We start from the raw sequence: 17,842 nt of genomic DNA, 5'->3' as shown, positions 1-17,842 counted from the left end.
AGAAAAGGAACAAAAAAGAAGCAGACGAAAGCACACATCTGGAACAAAATGGACGGCTTGGGGGACGGTGACGGCATGGGCTTCGACATGCAGCCCATGATGATGAACCAGCAACCACAGCTGTTCGGCGCCTATCCCCAAGACAGTGCGCAGATGGGCATGTCAACGGAGTCTCTGTACCCCGACGACTCATTGGCCGCGGGGGAGGATGCCAACGATGCGAAAAGGCGGAGAATTGCTCGCGTAAGGGATGCCGCAAACATTCTAGCGATCAAGGTAGCTGATAGAGTATTTCTGGTCCAGGCCTGCGATATGTGTCGGAAGAAGAAAATCAAGTGCGACGGCAAAATGCCCAAGTGTTCGCACTGCATCAACTACAAGACGGATTGTGTCTTCACGCAAGTCGAGAAGAAACGAAATCCTCCCAAAGGGTAAGTAGCAACCCCGCGATCTGCGATCACCGGCGAATCCGACTCTCTGACTGGAGCCTTGCAGAGCGAAATATATCGAGGGATTGGAAAACCGACTCGGGCGCATGGAGTCGCTCTTGCGACTGTCCGGTCTTTTGTCGGAAGATGATGGCGGGAAGACAGACCTGAGGACACTAGAGAAACGACTGGCGGATCGAACGAACACTCTTCAGGCGGCCCAGAATGCAAATAAATTGTCCCAGAAAGCCCAGCAGACCCAGCAGACCCCGACATCCCACCATACCACCCCCCGCATGGATTCCTACTCGAGTCCCCGGACGGCCGCCGCATCGCCCGAGTCACAAAAGGAGTCTGAGGGCGAGGTGGAGGCATTGTCAGATATGATGTGCTCCTTGGTGACGAACAATTGTGGCGAGACACGGTATATTGGTAGGTCCTTTCCGCGTGGCGATCATTGTGACACATTCCTGGGAATATGTTAACATCAGCCAGGTTCTTCGTCCGGTTTCTCCATCTTCTCCCCCAAGGGCATCCAGTGGGTCAACGAAAAAACAGGCGACACCTCCTTCCAGGACATGATCTCATCGTCATACGTGGACGATAACAAATGGATGTACTGGAAGCCGGAGATATTTAGCGACATCTTCGCGCGGCGCGTCTTCAAACCACTTCCTCCCAAGGAGGAAGCGCTTTCCCTCTTCAAGGACTTCTTTGAAAACTTCAATTGCATGTTCCCGCTGTTTCACGAGGCAACCTTCATGCACTTGGTCGAGCGCCAGTACTCGCGCGATCCATACGAAGGCTCTGGCTGGTGGGCGAGTATCAACGTCGTCCTGGCCATATCTCACCGGCTCCGCGTGATGAGTAACCTGGTACCTCATGAAGAGGACAAGAAGGCATGGCTGTATTTGAAAAACGCCATGGGGGTGTTGACTGAGCTTACAATGCGAAACACGGATCTGCTAAGTGTTCAGGCATTGCTGGGCATGGTGAGTCTACTGCATGTTGCTTGAAGCTTTTTCGTTCTAATGAGTCTCTAGTCCCTCTTCCTTCAGGGCACGCCGAACCCCCAGCCTGCTTTTTTCCTGGTCGCCGCGGCCATTCGACTCTCCCATAGCATCGGCCTGCACAAGCGCGGTTCCGGGTTTGGTCTCAACCCAGTCGAAGTTGAACAACGGAAAAGAGTCTTTTGGATTGCCTATTGTCTTGACAAAGAGTATGTGGTGACATATTTATACTTCGGGTGGTTGGTCACTGCTAACTCTTGTGTAGCATCTGTCTTCGATCTGGCCGTCCACCAGTCCAGGACGACGACGATATGAATGTCGAGCTGCCCAGTGAAGACCCGCCCGACAACGTTGGAAACGTACCGCTTTCGGATGGAAAAAGCAAGTTCAATCTGTTCCGGTCCCTATGTGAATTCGCCACCATCGAGAGCAGAGTGTACAAGCGACTCTACTCCGCCAAAGCCTCGAAACAATCTGATGGGGAATTGCTCAACACCATCGGTGAACTCGACAAGGACCTGGAAGATTGGAAAGACAGCATTCCCAGCGATTTTCGGCCCGAGTACGAAATCCAAGCCTCCCATACCCCACTCATTATTCACGTCGTCGTCCTCCACTTCGCATACTATAACTGTTTGACCACAATTCACCGAATGTCCGTACATCATGGATACTGGACCAGCCGTCTGTCAAATTACGCCATACAAGGCCTGAATGCACGGCCATTGAACCCCCGGGTTTTCTTGTCGGCTGTGCTTTGTGTTACTGCTGCAAGGGCGTCGATCAACTTGATTAAATACATCCCCCAGGGAGACTTTGCCTGCGTCTGGTAAGTGGCTCGAATATCCAATTCTTTCGTACAGACTTCTAACTACAACCCAACAGGTTGATTCTCTACTATCCAGTCTCGGCATTGGTCACCCTCTTTGCCAACATTCTTCAGAACCCGAACGATGCTCGGGCTCGTTCAGATGTGAAGCTGATGAATGTGGTGGTCAACTTCCTCTCCACCCTGGTCTCAGACGAGTCCAATGGGAGCATCAAACGAATGCTTGGTCTATGCGGCGAGTTCGAAAGAATCGCTAAGGTCGTCTTGGACAAGGCCGAGAAAGAGTCACATTCGCGGAAAAAGCGCAAGAATGCACCGGAAGACCCCCAAGCGCAAGCAGCAACCAGGGAGAAACCCGATGTTTCAAAATCTACCAAACAATCACAAGCACCACCTATCTCTGGATCTTTCTCGCCTTCCATGTTTCCCAATAATCCTACTACTGCACCGTCGCTTGTTACGCCCAAGGCTTTTGGCGCAGATCCCACAATTCCGCCAACCAGTGGTATCCCGAACGATCTTCCGAGCAACATACCCGCCATGTCTGGCTTGGGACAGGATTTCCAGGAGATGCTGAGTCCCGACCAGCTGACAAATGCCGGATTCCCCGATCAAGCTTCTTATGGGGCTGCGAGTCCAAGCATGGCCTCGTTCCAGCAACCATTTGTTCCCCAGGATCTGTGGCAAATGCCCATGACAATTGAGTGGGACTGGGCAGATATGTCAACCAATTTTCCTGTCTTCGAGGCTGGTGCCGGCTCCGGTGGTCCTCCTGAGCAGTGATCGTGGGCGAAGACTGTTACGAGGAGTTACCGGAAATGGGACTGGCGCGGATTTATTGTTATTACTTTTCAAAAAAGGTTGGGGCGACACATTTTCTGCTCTCCCCGAACATCTCTCCACTTCATGTATATTGAAGCACTCTTCTCCTATTTGTTATCCTTCTTCCTGCCTCGGTAAAGATCCGACCAGGAGAATGGATTTTGATCTGATGCAGCGATGGGCGCAAGGGTATTTGTTTGAATACGATAGTCTCCACACCCCAATCAAGTAGAGTCAAATTACCATAATTACAATGTCCTTGAAGCAATTTTTTAGTAGCTATAGAAGTGTATTCATTGCATGGAATCCATCGCCTTCGTTGTTGTTCTGCTGACTCAGCCACGGATCGGCGAAAAATTGGAACCGATGCGAACTCACCGCAGGCAACACTCCCAGCTGCAGCTCCTCCAGAGCTTCCATCCGCTCCATCCCACCCCTCTCTACAATCTCGATGGATTGTGTCGTCCATCCCCACTGAAATCGATTGATTACCTTTCCCCTCTCCATCCTCCCAGCCCTCTGGGGCTCCCCATCCTCGACCATGGCCACCTTGCTCCGACGGCCAGGCAATCTTGCTCGATACTCGAGGAGAGCCACAGAATGTATTGGCCGCACAGCACCGACACCGGTGCGTCCACAGCCATCGAGAATCTCATCCCTTTTCGCTTCGCATCGCCTCAGAACCTATGCCACCCACGGTCCCGGCGACCCGAAACCCCCGAACAACAATCACAAGCCCCAACCCGGCGGGAATGGCAATGGCAACGACTCTGGCAAGGGCGGGCCCAATAAGGAAGAACCCAAGGAGCCCGAATCTGTCCTGACCGAGACGGAGCAGAAGCAGCTGGATGCGTTCATCAAACACTTGGAGGAGACCCTGCCGCCGACCTCGCACCCGAGTCTCCATGAATTGCGGCGGTCAATGATGAGGGACGGACTCCCGCCCGAAGTCAAGCCCTTTGTCGAGAGAAATGGCAACATATCTTTGATGGACTACCTCCGCATGGCGCGGTTTATGTTGAAGTACACCAACATGCAAGCCAACAAAGAAGCCGAGAATGACCTGGCTCGCTTCATGAAGAAATCCAGGGAGGAGTCGAAAGTGGAGCAAGATCAAGAACAGAAGAAACAACGTGGGGAAGAAGAACAAAATCGACCGAAAGACAAGAACCAGAAGCAGAAGCAAAAGCCTCCGTCGCCCGGCCCCCGCGTCCTTGAGTTCCGATTCGACCCCGGCTCATTCCTGGTCACCGCGTTTGTTACATATTACATCTACCGCAGCTTTTCCCCCGAGAGGGCAGTGGCAGGGAAATAACCTGGCAGGAGTTCCGGGCGAATTACCTCGACAAGGGCCTCGTGGAGAAGTTGACTGTCTCCAACCGCACCCGTGTCCGTGTCGACATTAATCGCGAGGAAGCCGCCCAGACCGACTCGATGGGACAGCCCATCTCTTACGTATATTTCAACATTGGATCTGTCAAGGTTTTCGAGAGCAAGCTCGAGCAAGCCCAAGACGAATTGGAAATTCCGACGGCGGAACGGATCCCGGTTACCTACACCGACGAAGTGCCCTGGGGAAGTGCGATCATGTCCTTTGCCCCCACGCTGATCTTGATGGCCGGTGCCTTCTGGCTCACGCGACGTGCCGGTGGCGGGGGAGGTGGCCAGAGCGGTATTTTTGGCATCGGCAAGAGTCGTGCCAAGCGCTTTAACCATGAGACCGATATCAAGACCAAGTTCTCTGACGTCGCAGGCATGGATGAGGCCAAGGTAGAGATTATGGAATTCGTCAGCTTCCTCCAGCAGCCCGAACGGTTCCAGAAGCTCGGTGCAAAAATCCCGCGCGGTGCCATTCTCTCCGGTCCCCCCGGCACTGGTAAGACGCTACTCGCCAAGGCCACTGCCGGTGAATCTGGTGTGCCTTTCTTCAGTGTCAGCGGTTCCGAGTTCGTAGAGATGTTCGTCGGTGTCGGCCCCTCCCGTGTCCGTGATCTGTTCAGCAACGCCCGGAAGAATACCCCCTGTATTATCTTCATTGACGAAATCGATGCCATTGGCAAGTCCCGAGCAAAGCAGGGCTTCGGTGGTGGAAATGATGAGCGCGAAAGTACTCTCAACCAAATCCTTACCGAGATGGACGGTTTCAACACGTCGGAACAAGTGGTCGTTCTGGCCGGTACCAACCGAGCAGATGTGCTCGACAAGGCCCTCATGCGTCCCGGGCGATTCGACCGGCATATCGCCATCGACCGGCCCACTATGGACGGTCGCAAGCAGATCTTCCGCGTTCACTTGAAGAAGATTGTCACCGACGAGGACCTGGAGTACCTGGAAGGCCGACTTGCTGCCCTGACCCCTGGTTTTGCTGGTGCAGACATTGCGAATTGTGTGAACGAGGCGGCACTTGTTGGTAAGTTGTTAATCAACCCCTGCGGTTTTGTTTTGCGGTTCTGCTAACACGTCCAAACAGCTGCTCGTGACAATGCGGACAAGGTTGTCATGAGGCACTTCGAGCAGGCCATTGAGCGTGTGATTGGCGGTCTGGAGAAGAAGTCCCTTGTGCTGTCCCCCGAAGAGAAGCGAACCGTCGCCTACCACGAGGCTGGCCATGCTATCTGTGGCTGGTACTTCCGGTGGGCGGATCCGTTGCTTAAGGTCTCGATCATCCCGCGTGGACAGGGTGCGCTGGGCTATGCTCAATACCTGCCCGCCGGCGGCGACACGTACCTCATGAACGTCAACCAGCTGATGGACCGCATGGCAATGACACTGGGTGGTCGGGTCAGCGAGGAGCTGCACTTCGACACGGTGACCAGCGGAGCTAGCGATGACTTTAACAAGGTCACGCGCATGGCCACCGCCATGGTGACCAAGTTCGGTATGTCGCCCAAGCTGGGATACATCTACTACGAGGAGGACTCGCAGCAGCAGCTCCACAAGCCCTTCTCCGAGGACACTGCCCGCGACATCGACGTCGAGGTGCGCCGCATTGTCCAAGAAGCCAATAAGCAGTGCCGCGACCTCCTGACCGAGAAGCGGAAGGAAATCGGCGTCGTCGCCGAAGAGCTCCTGTCCAAGGAGGTTCTCGGCCGTGACGACCTGGTTCGTCTGCTCGGCCCCCGCCCTTGGCCTGAGTCTGGCGAGTTCGCCAAGTACTTCGACGGCAGGGCCGGTCAGACTGTCGCTCCTCCCGAGCCTCAGCAGAACTCTGAGGAGACCTCCGGCAAGGATGGACGTGATGAGACACCGTTCCCGTCATAAATATCGGGGTGACTCACATGCCCTTGTTGTAAGGATGCTGCGTGGGGTTCGTTTGGTTGAAGATGATATCACCTGTGGTGTTTTATTTTTATTTTTATTTTCTTTTTCATCTCTTTTTTTTGTATTTATGGATTGCATCACCTTTTCTCTTTATGTCTCTTTTTTCTCCCCTCTCATCATCCTCTATCCCCTTTCTCCTCTACTACAAAACTCACACCTTTCTTCTTTCCCCTCCTATCTGTCGTGCTAAATATGAAGATCTTGATTTTCGATTTCTTTTTCTTTTGTGTTCTCCCCTCCCCGTCGGCCTCCGTTTGGATGTCCATGTACTACTTGAGTCCAGAGTGTATAATAGGCAATGTTTTTTGAAAGCCACGGTTCCTGGTTACAGTAGTTGGCTCTGTTCCTTTCGTAGCGAGTAAAGTGGTCGTCCTAGGACTTGCTTCTCGGTAATCCCCCTCCTCTCTCATTGATATATCTCGATGTCTTGCGCTTTGTCTGCCCAACTATCCGGCTGCATGCGAGTATGCACACAGAATATAGAAAAAACAATACCATCCGCGAAGCGGAGTTATATATATACCCCATCATCAAAGCCCTGGCCATCCCTTTTACCCATCAATCATCTTTCTCTCTGATTTCAAAAGGACCCCCAAGTTCACGACATGGCCAAGACCAAGACCCGCCAGGCATTAGATAAAGGATGCAATGTCATCAAAAGAGATCAAAGCAAGACTCCTGCTACTACCACTACTACTTCCCAGGAACCAATTTCTTCTCCTGGCTCCAATGTCAAACAACACCAGCCCATCTAGCGATATCTTCGAATACTATTGCGATTCACTGGTGAAGGTGCCCCGCGAGTGGGTAGACCTCGACGAATATCCAAATGAACGGGGTTTGGGGGTGATGGACGAGCACCCGAGAGCGCTGGATACAATCGCCCCAAAGCAGAGGGAATGGGTGGTTCCTGCGCTGCGGGCGTTTGATCCGCGGTACTGGGAGCCAGTCGATAGAGTTCTTCCTCGGAGTCTTCAGATTGTGCCACCACCGTGGTATAGTAGGGGGTCATGCAATCGAGATCAGTCGCGACAACGACCGCTTCTCGGATATGATGACGATGGTGAAGGAGGAGGCGGCTCGCGCAGGACAACAGATCCATCATACCGCATGACAGAAGCGTATCTTCGACAACTGCCGCCGGATAAAGTGCAGCGGTTCTATAGGGCGGAATCGGTCCCGGAGGTGCTGATCGGGCCTGAGAACTACCACGCGTGGACAGACGACATGTGCGACAAACTCTCGCACTGCGATGCCTGGCAGATCATAGTCGCCGACCTGCCCCCCGTACCAGCGCATAGCGACTTTCACACGCGATGGGTGCAGCTCAACCGCAAGGGGTGGATGCTGATCATCGCGAACGTGTCACGCAGAATCCGGCGCGAGCTGTGTGCGTCGTGGCCGTGGAATGTGCACGGCGCCTGGTACCATCTACAGCAGATGTGTGGGAGTCCCAGGGCGCTGATGCGGCGGTCTCTCAAGGGCGTGGGCGAATCCAGTATGAGGAGTGCGAGTCGCTGGAGGAGTATATCGACGAAATGGCGCGGTGTATTCGGGCAATTGAGTGCAATCGTCGCAGGCGAGAAGATAACGAGTGGCTGTGGTGCCAGTTTATTCTCGCTGGCCTAGGTACGGGATGGGACTCGTGGGTTGCGGACGGGGTGCGCAGGATTGAGGAAGACAAAGGTAATGATGCTGTGATCAGCGAATTTGCTCGGCTGTTTCCTCTTCTCAGGGCGGAAGAGGCGCGCCGCTTGCGAGCTTCTCGTTTTCTGGCATGGGATTGCGACTGAGAAAGCTGTATGCGAGAAGTCAGACATTGTCTGTGTCAGTATCTTGCTTTCGAGCGCAGACCTACAGTGACTTGATTCTGAGAAGACAGCTTGTTTCCAATCTCGGAGCGAATTGGCGGCATTCTGTTGTTGAGTTAAAATAGCAATAGCATTGTACATATAAACAGAGAAGACAGCGACATGGTCTTTCAAGATGTGGTAGATGTTGCGGAAGACGCGTCCCAAAACCCGCCCATTTGATATAGCAATTATATAAACCCCTCTTCTCTTAGATATTATCCTCCACTCTCATCTTATTTGCTCTTCTTTCCCTCGGCATCGGGCTGCTCAGTCGGCAGGGCAGCCTTCTTCTTGCCAGCACCCTTGGTGACCTTGGCTTCGGCCGACAGGCGGGGAAGGAATCTTCCCACACGAGCCTGGTACTCGCTGTACTCGGAGTATTTGCCGGCGGTGATCGACTCAGTAAGACGCGTGCTTCCCTGGAAGATCAGGAGGTAGCCCACGACACCCAGACCGGCCCACTGGACGTAGGTCTCGGTGCGGTAGCAGGTCCACAGATATAGGGTCAGCCATACGGCCTGCTCGGCGACAAAGTTGGGGTGGCGGGACCACGCCCAGAGACCGCTGACCACAAAGCCGCGCTCAAGATCCTCGAAAGAAAACTGGTCCTTGTACTGTTCGGAGATGCGCGCTTGGTCCAGGTACTCGCGTTTAGCAGCCTGGAAGTTCCACTGCTGCTGGTCGGCAAGGTATTCGATGATGAGAAAGAAGAATACGGCGCGGGAAAAGGCCAAGTCGGGAAGACCAAAGGTCTCGGCCCCCTGGTTGTAGGCGACAACGACAAAAACATAGGTCGGCGCGGTGATGAGGAGCAGTAGCAGCGACTGGGCAGCGGCAATGAAGGAAAAGTTGAAGATTGTAAAGAGGAAGGTGCTGTTGACCTTCGAGCGCACTATCTGCCAGCGGTAGTCCTCCGAGCCAATCTGGTAGCCCCCTTTGCGCCAATAGTTGAAAGTCAAGCGAACCTGTTTCAGTTATTCTGATTAGCGCATGGAAACACAGGCGCATTCGGGTGATATGGGCGCTCTTACGCTCCACAGAACGGTGACAACAGCGATACTGTCCAGTGTCTGGGTCCGCAGTCCGACCAGGCGCGCCCAAGCAGCGAAATGCACGTTGTACACAGCGGGCAAAATGCTCCAGAAGCGGTCCACTTGCGAATAGTTGCGGTTGATCTCGGCCGCCAAAAAGAACAGCACAGCGAAACATGCGCCAAGCGCAAGCGCCGACACGAGCGGGTTGGTGGCGATGTAGACGGCCTTCAAGCTCGCCACGTCCCTACCAGCTTCGCGCAAACTGGCGGGGAGCCATTGCAGCTGGGCCAGGTAGGGCAGAACAGTCAACTTGAAGGAGGTACAGTCCACCAGGGACTCAACACGAGGCAAAGGGAGGGACGCCATATTCGCAGAAGCGCAACTAGTCGCAAAGGAGAGGCTCAAAGCGCGAAGGCGAAAGCGAAGGCGAAGGAGTTGGGAGTTGTGTTTGGATTACCTCATCGGGTATGGTGCCTCAGGCACTCAGCGCGTCTTGTCGGATCCACCTGTCGCGTCTGAATTGCCGCAACGGGTGTGTGATCGACACAATTTCCTTCTCATGGATGCTGGGTGAATATCGATGAGCTCGTCATGGCTCGCAAGATCCTCTGCGTGGCCGAGAAGCCCGCCATTGCCCGCGCTGTGGCAACGCACCTGTCGGGCGGTTCGATGCAGACAGTGAGTGCTGCCCGAGATCTAGATGGAACCGCGCTAACCTGGATGAGTAGCACTCGATCCGTGGCAACCAATTTGTGAAGAACTACGAGTTTGACTTCAACTTTGGTGGGATTTGGGGCAGCTGCTCCGTGACCATGACGAGCGTGGTTGGTCACCTCACTGGCTTGGACTTTGAACGCCAGTATAAAGGCTGGCTCTCTTGTCCTCCCGGATCCCTGTTTGAAGCACCTGTTCATGAGTCTGTCGATAATGTGCGGGTGATCCCACGTCTTTATTGACTTCGCAGTTGCTAATTTCTTTATCAGGACAAGCTCCCGATTGCAGAGAATATCAAGAACCAAGCCCGCTACAGCAAGGCTTTGTTTATCTGGACAGACTGTGATCGAGAAGGAGAGCACATCGGCTCCGAGGTTCGTCACCAGGCAAGATCAGGGAATTCTCGCATTGAGGTCAAGCGGGCCAAGTTCAGCAACACAGAAAGAGCGTAAGTAGGCCTCGGCAATGGTTTCGAGTATACTGAACGCTCACCTAAACAGTCACGTTCTCCGTGCGGCGCGAGAGCCGATTGAACTCGATGAATACCAGGCCAATGCTGTAGCTGCCCGGATTGAACTGGATCTTCGAATCGGAGCCGCATTCACGCGCCTGCAGACTCTCCAGCTGCAGGCCGTGGTAGCGGCGCTGAAAGAACGAGTCATCAGTTATGGTAAGCTCCCACAAGTTGTTTCGTATAAACGCCACAAACCTCATTCAATTGCAGGATCCTGTCAGTTCCCGACTTTGGGCTTTGTGGTCGACCGATACCTGAGGGTGCAGAACTTCAAGCCAGAGACTTTCTGGAGCATCAAGGTCATGTTGAATCGCGAAGGGAAGAAAGTCAACTTTCTATGGAAGCGAGTCCACCTATTTGATCGGGCAGCAGTTACAATGATGCTCGAGCGATGCCTGCTTGCCAAACAGACCAAAGTCACCAAAGTCAACCAGAAGCCAACAAGCAAATGGCGGCCTCTGCCTTTGACTACTGTGGATCTGCAAATGATGGGCAGTCGATTCCTCCGCTTAGACAGTCAGACAATCATGAAGGTAGGGAGATTTTCTGCTCCCGCATGATCTGTTCGCTAACCATGAAAAGGTGGCGGAGGCGCTCTATACAAAGGGTTACATCAGTTACCCGCGAACAGAGACAGATCAGTTTGATAAAGCAATTGACCTCAAGAAGTTGGTAGAGAAGCAACTCCCAGACAACTCCTGGGGGCAGTACGCGCAAGGGTAAGTTATTAGCAGAACAAGCCACATCCATTTCTGCGGCTAACCATACCAGTCTTCTCGACGGTAACTTCAGGACACCTCGAGCTGGCCGTCACAATGATAAAGCACATCCGCCCATTCATCCCGTGTGCTGGGTGTCTCCAAATTCCCTAGCAGCAAACGAGAGAAAAGTATATGAATTCGTGGTTCGTCGGTTCCTCGCCTGCTGCTCCGACGATGCGAAAGGCCAGAGCACCGAGATTGAAATCCAGTATGGCGAGGAGATGTTCCACGCCAACGGCCTGATTGTGCTGGAACGAAACTATCTGGATGTGTATGTCTACGACAAGTGGGAAAGTAGCCAGCAGCTCCCGAAATTCGAACGAGGCGAACTCTTTGAGCCCACCGAGGCCAATATCAGCGAGGGCAAGACGGCTGCACCGAACTATCTGACGGAACCCGAGCTCATTGGGCTCATGGATGCTAATGGGATTGGCACAGATGCTACCATGGCAGAGCACATTGCCAAAATCAAGGAACGTGAGTATGTCGCAACACGCGCACGAGGCAGCGGCCGCAGCGCAGTGCAGGAACTCATCCCGACCCGGCTGGGTGTTGCACTCGTGGAGGGCTACGACAATGTGGTCTCGGGTCTCCCCAACAGTGTCTCCCTTAGCAAGCCGTTCCTGCGCAAAGAGATGGAGTTGCGGATGATGGAGATTTGTTCGGGTACAAAAACCCGACAGGATGTTGTACAGGAGAGTTTGGACATGTATCGAGACGTCTTTATCCATACACAGAGACGCATCGAGATGTTGAAGGCCGCCTGTCGAAAATACCTGATTGAAGAAGCCGCATCATGATCACCCATTCTGTGTCTACTCAGGAACATGCTCTTTGTTCTACAAAGTGCTTGAGTGGAAACAGACCAGAGACATGCCCCATATGTTCAATCAGGCCCATTATCTATTCTAGGGGTCTTAACAAGACCCTGGAAAAGACGGAAAAATTCGAAAAAAAAAAGAAAAAGAAAACTAAAATACAGTGAAGGCATCCTTTCAGCCCAATCTCAACGCCCTCACAAACTCACAAACTCTCTCCCAACAAGCCCTTTCCAAGCCCTCCCTACTCCCGCCCCGCCCACTTGCTCCCGTCAAGACCGGGCCGTGGGGTATCCCTGTCAGCCCTGGTCCTCGACTCAACGATCTCGGTGGCGATAGCCGTCGCAAGGGCGTTGGTCACAGCCGCAGGGAAGTCCCTGAGGACAGCCGCAAGGTCTATCCACACCTGAAGATTCTGGTGAAGATTGTCGCGGATCTGGTCGAAATGCTGGACCAAGCGCGAGTCGAAATTGCCAAGTTCAGAAGAGACGTGAGACAAGATGACGGACGTGACGTCGGTCACGAGCCGTTGCTGCAGCTCGAACAAGCCATTCCCAGCCTGGGCAAGCTGGAAAGCACAGTCGTGCAGGTGCTCCAGACGGCGGAAGATAGCGTCATTGAACGCATCTTGTCTGACAATGAAGTCCAAAAGCTCCCTCCGCAACAGGCGAGTATCTTGCGTCCTGTCAGACCGTCCCGTGACATCCTTGACCAGCACGGCCAGGATGGCGACCAGGAGGACTAGCACCGCGTTTTCGAAGACCGCGTCTTCGGACTTCTTCCCCTCGGCGCGGGGCTTTCTGACCGGACGGTAATCGCTCAGCGGCGCAGTCGGCAGAACGGGGGGCATGACTGTTGTTGGCTGGTCTGGGCAGGTTGCTGTTTCTGGCGTGAAGATGAAGCTGACGTTGCGGCTAGCGATGTAGGCCGCCATTGCTTGCTCGCGGGCGTTGTCGGGGGTTGATTCCTGTGAGGCCAACTCAACAGGAGCCTTGCCCAGGACATAAGGGTAGATCTGGTCGAGTGTGTGGATGGTGCTCGCCAACTGGAAGGACCCGATGGCGCGGTCCCAAAACGGTCGCGATGGCTGAATCGCGGTGAATGGGACCTCTCCGTAGAGGCCCCAGAGGTTGGTGGTGACAAAAAGGAGGACGAGGGCGGCGAACTCCATAGTGGAATAGTTGAAAAAGAGATGAAAGGTGGATGATGGGATCATCCGCTTAGGGAGGGTGATATATATGCCATACTTGGTGAATGCTGTATTGAGGCTGTGAATAGCTATTGACTGCGTCAATAAAGCAGATGATGAATAGGATAGTAAATCCTCTATTAAATAGTTTGTTAAGTAGTATACTGAATTATTTAGTGCGTGAAACAATGCCTTTCCTAGCTATGCATAGAATCAAACATGATAGATCAATGTATGTCGTTTTCTCTTTGCAGCAGCAAACATAGCGGATAATATAGTTTGCCGATACAGTGCTGCATGCACCCTAGTCATAATTAGCCCAGAATTAACCTAGAAGGAATTAAGAAGTAGGCAAGAATGAAATACGAATGTTCAGTGTTACCTGTTTGTATACTAAGAGCTTTGATGTCTTGAGTGCTGCTGTGTCCCGATTCCCAAACAAGGAGAAAGTGACACCATATAGAATTTGATCCTTTGGCAGCTATTTTGACTCAGGATATACATGGCCTGACTCTCTCAGTTTGGTCTAAGTAGGCGTGCAGATCAAAGTTGGTTGTATTCCCAGGCCTTTAGCAGGACCGGAGCGCTCCGAGAGCGAGCCGTATGAAAAAGTCCTGTCAGTCCCCCAGTGGATCCCCTCGGTCTATTCCGCTGCTTAAATGTCGAAGAAACTAACAGAAGTGTTTCCTAGCCCACTGGCTCCACTGCTGCTTTCCTCACACTCTGGATGGCTCCGAGCTGTGGAGTACCCCGGATTTCACCATCGTGGATGAATAGGAACTATAAAAAAAGTGTATTGAAGGAGTGTCCAGTGAGATGCTAATCTGTATCAACTAAGGAGTTTACTAATCTATTTTCTGCTTCAGAATCCTCACTTCCAGTGATTAGCATGTCCAACCATTCTGTCTATCTCAAGTCCCTTCCCTTATGGCTGGACCACAGTCTCGCAGAATGGGCGTGGGTTTCGGTGACAGCATTGGCAGCTCTCTCCGGACACTTCAACAGAATAATGTTCACGGCTCCCTGGGAAAGTGATGTGTCAAATGCTGCCCTGGCAAAGACGTATGGCTTTACAGTCGCCCCCTTCAATAGATCAGACAGACCCATGCTAATTGAAACATGGTGATAGGTTATCCCGAGTCAACACAACCGACTTTGTCGCCTATGACCCCAAATTCTTCAACATCATTGGACCTAGCGCCACAATCGAGCATGTACAGAAATTAGCCCACCAGTACCATGAGGCTCCCTACTTCATCCCTCGACCCGGCAGCTCTTCTTCGTGGAGTGAGGACCACCTGGCGGGGATAATGGCACGCATCGCTGGCAGTATCTTTTGGATGTCGATTCCAACAAGCTGAAGAAGATTGTCCCGGACCCGCCCACCGTCAACGCGCATGGCTGTGTGCACTACGACGGGAAGCTGCACGTCGTCACGGATGGTAGCCGAGACAACGAGACGGGAGCGTTGGTGCAGATTGATCCACACTCCCTCAAGAAGAAGGTCTTGCTCAATAATTTCTTCGTCCAGCCCTTTGCGGGCTTCAATGACCAGGAGATGGATCGCGCAGGCAACTTCTGGCTCACGGACTCCAGGTCGGCTGCAGATGGATTCGAGACAGCTTATGTTGTCATGAAGCGGTTTTGGTTGACGATGACGATTATCATGATTTAGGGACGAGAGGTTGTCGACCTTGTCCCGCCTACCAATCCCTCGATTTATTTCGTCGAAGCTCACACTATGCGCGCCAAAGTCGTATGGACCACGACTGGCAATGCCAACGGTGTCGCCGTCGTCCCAGATAGCCGTACCATCTATGTCCCCGACACAGGAGTATCGAAATTCCGACCCTCAAAGAAGAATCCATACGGGAACCGTCAGCTAAGGGCCTTCACGGTCTCGAAGTCCGGCTCGGTACTCCCAAACCAGCGGATACTGGGGAGCCCCATTTCGTACTTTTACGATGGAATCCGCGCATCACGAGAGGAATGGTTGTTTGCGGGATCCGGAAATGCCGTCGATGTCATTGACCCCGAGACCGGGCTTATTTTGGGATCCATCGGCGTTGGAGGAGGCGAGAATGTGGCGGCTAGTGTGGCCTTTGGTCGTAATGAGCTGTGGATTGTCGGGAGAGGGGGGGGGGGCGTGTGGCACGATAAGAACTTGAAGGCACGGTTGCAGCGCGACTGGTGATTGTGTCTATTTGCTCGGAGACATTTCAAGTGGTCTTTTTGTGGCGTACTTGTTTCTGGCGGCGTATATCACCCAGCACCACCGTTCATGCCATGGATCTCTCGAGCATATCAAACTACGCCAAAAAGTTCGTCGGTAGGGAGGAATCCGCCTCCAAAGACATAGGGTCCAACATAGAACCAGCTAAAGCATCCGAGGATAATCCGTGGTCCTCAGGATGGCTGAAAAGACCCTCTGGTGCAGGCTGTTGGCGTCCTTGTGTGATGGCAGCTCGCTCCATAAGAGACGAGATAGGTCTCAGCATCATTCCACCCTTCTGAAATTCCTTCTTCTTCCACAGGGCATAAGCCTGGTCCATGACTATCCAAGCTTTGTCAGTATCCACAGACCTCGGACGAATGCAGAGCTCCGACAAAACGAACACAGCCGCGTGCCATTGCATGTATGCCTCGAACAGCCACCCCCATTTCGTTGTTTTGTCGTTGGTCTCCAGCAGATACGCAAATTCGACCACTTCAGTGGCCGTCTGGAACAACTGGTCTCGCTTGGGCGATCCTGGAGCCAGCTCCTCCGTGTTCAGCCAGGGGAGGTGAGCCACCAACCATGATCTGGCGTGGGCTAAACGTGCAACTGTTGCAGCCACCCACTGGAGTGGCACTGATACATCGCAAAACTTGAGATGCTGTTCCTGCAGCCGGCGGCAAAGCTGGCCAAGAAGATGCAAATTTTCTTGCAGAGGGCACGCCTCGGGACCTACGCCAGATTTGTTGCTGAGAATACGACGGTGAGCCACTGAAATCTCACATCGGATCAAGCAAAAGGTCATTTCCGTAAAGTCGTTATACTCGGTAGGCGTTTCGGCAGTATCGGGTGCGATATCCGCGTCGTTGATGTTCAACGGGAATCTGACGTCATAGCTTTTCTCCTGGATCTGGCTGTTGATAGCTTGGTATTCGGATGTTTGAAAATCGAGAATGACAATATACCACCACAACCGCCGGCGCATTTCAGTGTCGAAGGGACTGAGCCCGAAATTTGTCCCGTCGCGATGCAGTCCCAGGCCCTGGGCTAGCCGGTGCACAGCAGCGGTCATCGTCCAGACAAACTCCAAGTCTCCTGGTGAGCGGAGAACGATCAAGAAAAGAACTGCAGCTTGGAGAACGGTAAAGTCTCGGGTTTGCAGGAAGCCTGCGCGCGTCAAAGCTTGCTGGGTAGCGAAGCGAAAGCGCTGGACGATGGTCGAATGATCTTCTCCGAAGTGGTCCTGGCACTGCTGTGGTTTCATGCTGGTGACAGCTGCTAAGTACACTGCAAAGACGAGCGCCTCGGATTTCTTATCGAGATGCCCGGCGTTGGTCGAGGCTTTGCAGATCAGCTTGCGTAGTGTGGGTTTGTGGAAGAGCATGGCCATGGGCGCCACATTCTCTTCGTAGGCGGTCCACAACAGCTCGCTATTGATTCGGCTGGGATGATAATCTTCCAGGGAGTGCAGACCTGACGAGTATCCAAAAAGAAAGAAATTGCCGCTCTCCAAATACTCAGGCTCCGACTCCTCTTGTGCGCGTTCTCCTGGATGTTCTGTGTCTAACAGATCCTGGAGTTCTTTGACTTGATCGCCGAGGCTGACCAGGGCCTCGTGCGTGACATATCGACTGGACCTTCGACCGATAATCAACCTCCCACGCCCGCTGTGTGTATGCCTCTCTGGGACCGGAGGAAGGTCAAGGTTGGCGACCTCGTCATTTTCCGGTACATGGGAAGCAACGGGTTCTCCGGTCTCTCGACTCGGTAATTCAGTAGCGTGAGATCGGTCACCGAGGTCTTGGATTTCTTCCTCGAGATGTTTCAATCGGCTCACTAGCTCGGCCTTCAGCGGGCGCTTCCTTCGTCTTGGGGCACGACCCGGGCCGGGGAAGACGCACTCCACTCCCAGCTTGAGGCAAGCCTCGCACGGCTGGGTTTTGCTACACCGGATTTTCTTCCGGTTGCATGTATGACAGCTGCGTGCACTGGGGCCGGGCTCTCTCCCTGGGCCTGCCGGTTGGTCCATGTCGATTGAGCTGCTGCTCCACAATATAATCGGCTCTCGAACAGTCCTAGTCGTAACTCTCCGGGGCTAAAATCATGCCGATGTTTAAGTAGTCGAAGTGACATGCTCTCTTCTCGGGCTTGAAATAGAAGCCGAAACCGACTAACGTTAATCAGCGGGTGGGTCGGTGTATCCACTGTGGGTCTGAACCCTAGATATTGCCTCTATTTCAGTCGATTTCGATAGAATCTCTTGTCGAAAATGAAGAGGCAGGGGTTTGTCAGAAGGAGGATTTCGGAATGCGAGAGACAATACCGAGGTGCATT

The 17,842-nt window shown here is 53.2% G+C and overlaps 8 protein-coding genes across 8 annotated transcripts; 5 read left to right on the top strand and 3 right to left on the bottom strand.

The window, feature by feature from the left end:
• Positions 1-48: 48 nt before the first annotated feature.
• Positions 49-3,050, top strand: atrR (transcription factor atrR; the record flags this gene model as incomplete). Its single annotated transcript, XM_056655612.1, has 6 exons — positions 49-431; positions 496-860; positions 924-1,420; positions 1,472-1,647; positions 1,704-2,267; positions 2,324-3,050. 6 exons carry the CDS (start codon positions 49-51, stop codon positions 3,048-3,050), a joined length of 2,712 nt encoding a protein of 903 aa, XP_056511225.1.
• Positions 3,051-3,630: 580 nt separating this feature from the next.
• On the top strand, positions 3,631-6,350 carry NUU61_005029 (ATP-dependent metallopeptidase FtsH/Yme1/Tma family protein; the record flags this gene model as incomplete). The annotated part of the gene is made up of 3 exons (XM_056655611.1): positions 3,631-4,343; positions 4,391-5,499; positions 5,560-6,350. The coding sequence occupies 3 exons, from the start codon at positions 3,631-3,633 to the stop codon at positions 6,348-6,350; spliced, it is 2,613 nt and encodes an 870-aa protein (XP_056511224.1).
• Positions 6,351-7,139: 789 nt separating this feature from the next.
• Positions 7,140-8,039, top strand: NUU61_005028 (uncharacterized protein; the record flags this gene model as incomplete). The annotated part of the gene is made up of 1 exon (XM_056655610.1): positions 7,140-8,039. One exon carries the CDS (start codon positions 7,140-7,142, stop codon positions 8,037-8,039), a length of 900 nt encoding a protein of 299 aa, XP_056511223.1.
• A 457-nt stretch (positions 8,040-8,496) lies between these two features.
• NUU61_005027 (DUF1295 domain protein) lies at positions 8,497-9,663 on the bottom strand (the record flags this gene model as incomplete). Its single annotated transcript, XM_056655609.1, has 2 exons — positions 8,497-9,228; positions 9,295-9,663. The coding sequence occupies 2 exons, from the start codon at positions 9,661-9,663 to the stop codon at positions 8,497-8,499; spliced, it is 1,101 nt and encodes a 366-aa protein (XP_056511222.1).
• Positions 9,664-9,888: 225 nt separating this feature from the next.
• On the top strand, positions 9,889-12,086 carry NUU61_005026 (DNA topoisomerase 3; the record flags this gene model as incomplete). Its single annotated transcript, XM_056655608.1, has 7 exons — positions 9,889-9,975; positions 10,026-10,232; positions 10,281-10,459; positions 10,512-10,681; positions 10,736-11,058; positions 11,108-11,244; positions 11,297-12,086. 7 exons carry the CDS (start codon positions 9,889-9,891, stop codon positions 12,084-12,086), a joined length of 1,893 nt encoding a protein of 630 aa, XP_056511221.1.
• A 262-nt stretch (positions 12,087-12,348) lies between these two features.
• On the bottom strand, positions 12,349-13,275 carry NUU61_005025 (uncharacterized protein; the record flags this gene model as incomplete). Its single annotated transcript, XM_056655607.1, has 1 exon — positions 12,349-13,275. One exon carries the CDS (start codon positions 13,273-13,275, stop codon positions 12,349-12,351), a length of 927 nt encoding a protein of 308 aa, XP_056511220.1.
• Positions 13,276-14,302: 1,027 nt separating this feature from the next.
• Positions 14,303-15,487, top strand: NUU61_005024 (SMP-30/gluconolactonase/LRE family protein; the record flags this gene model as incomplete). The annotated part of the gene is made up of 4 exons (XM_056655606.1): positions 14,303-14,355; positions 14,423-14,507; positions 14,624-14,923; positions 14,969-15,487. 4 exons carry the CDS (start codon positions 14,303-14,305, stop codon positions 15,485-15,487), a joined length of 957 nt encoding a protein of 318 aa, XP_056511219.1.
• Positions 15,488-15,602: 115 nt separating this feature from the next.
• NUU61_005023 (Zn(II)2Cys6 transcription factor) lies at positions 15,603-17,537 on the bottom strand (the record flags this gene model as incomplete). The annotated part of the gene is made up of 1 exon (XM_056655605.1): positions 15,603-17,537. One exon carries the CDS (start codon positions 17,535-17,537, stop codon positions 15,603-15,605), a length of 1,935 nt encoding a protein of 644 aa, XP_056511218.1.
• Positions 17,538-17,842: the final 305 nt, after the last annotated feature.

The sequence above is a fragment of the Penicillium alfredii genome (genome assembly GCF_028826965.1).
Source record: "Penicillium alfredii strain IBT 34128 chromosome Unknown utg000007l_segment0_segment0, whole genome shotgun sequence".
In the NCBI taxonomy this organism is placed as follows: domain Eukaryota; kingdom Fungi; phylum Ascomycota; class Eurotiomycetes; order Eurotiales; family Aspergillaceae; genus Penicillium; species Penicillium alfredii.
This window is presented reverse-complemented; position numbering and strand designations above follow the sequence as displayed.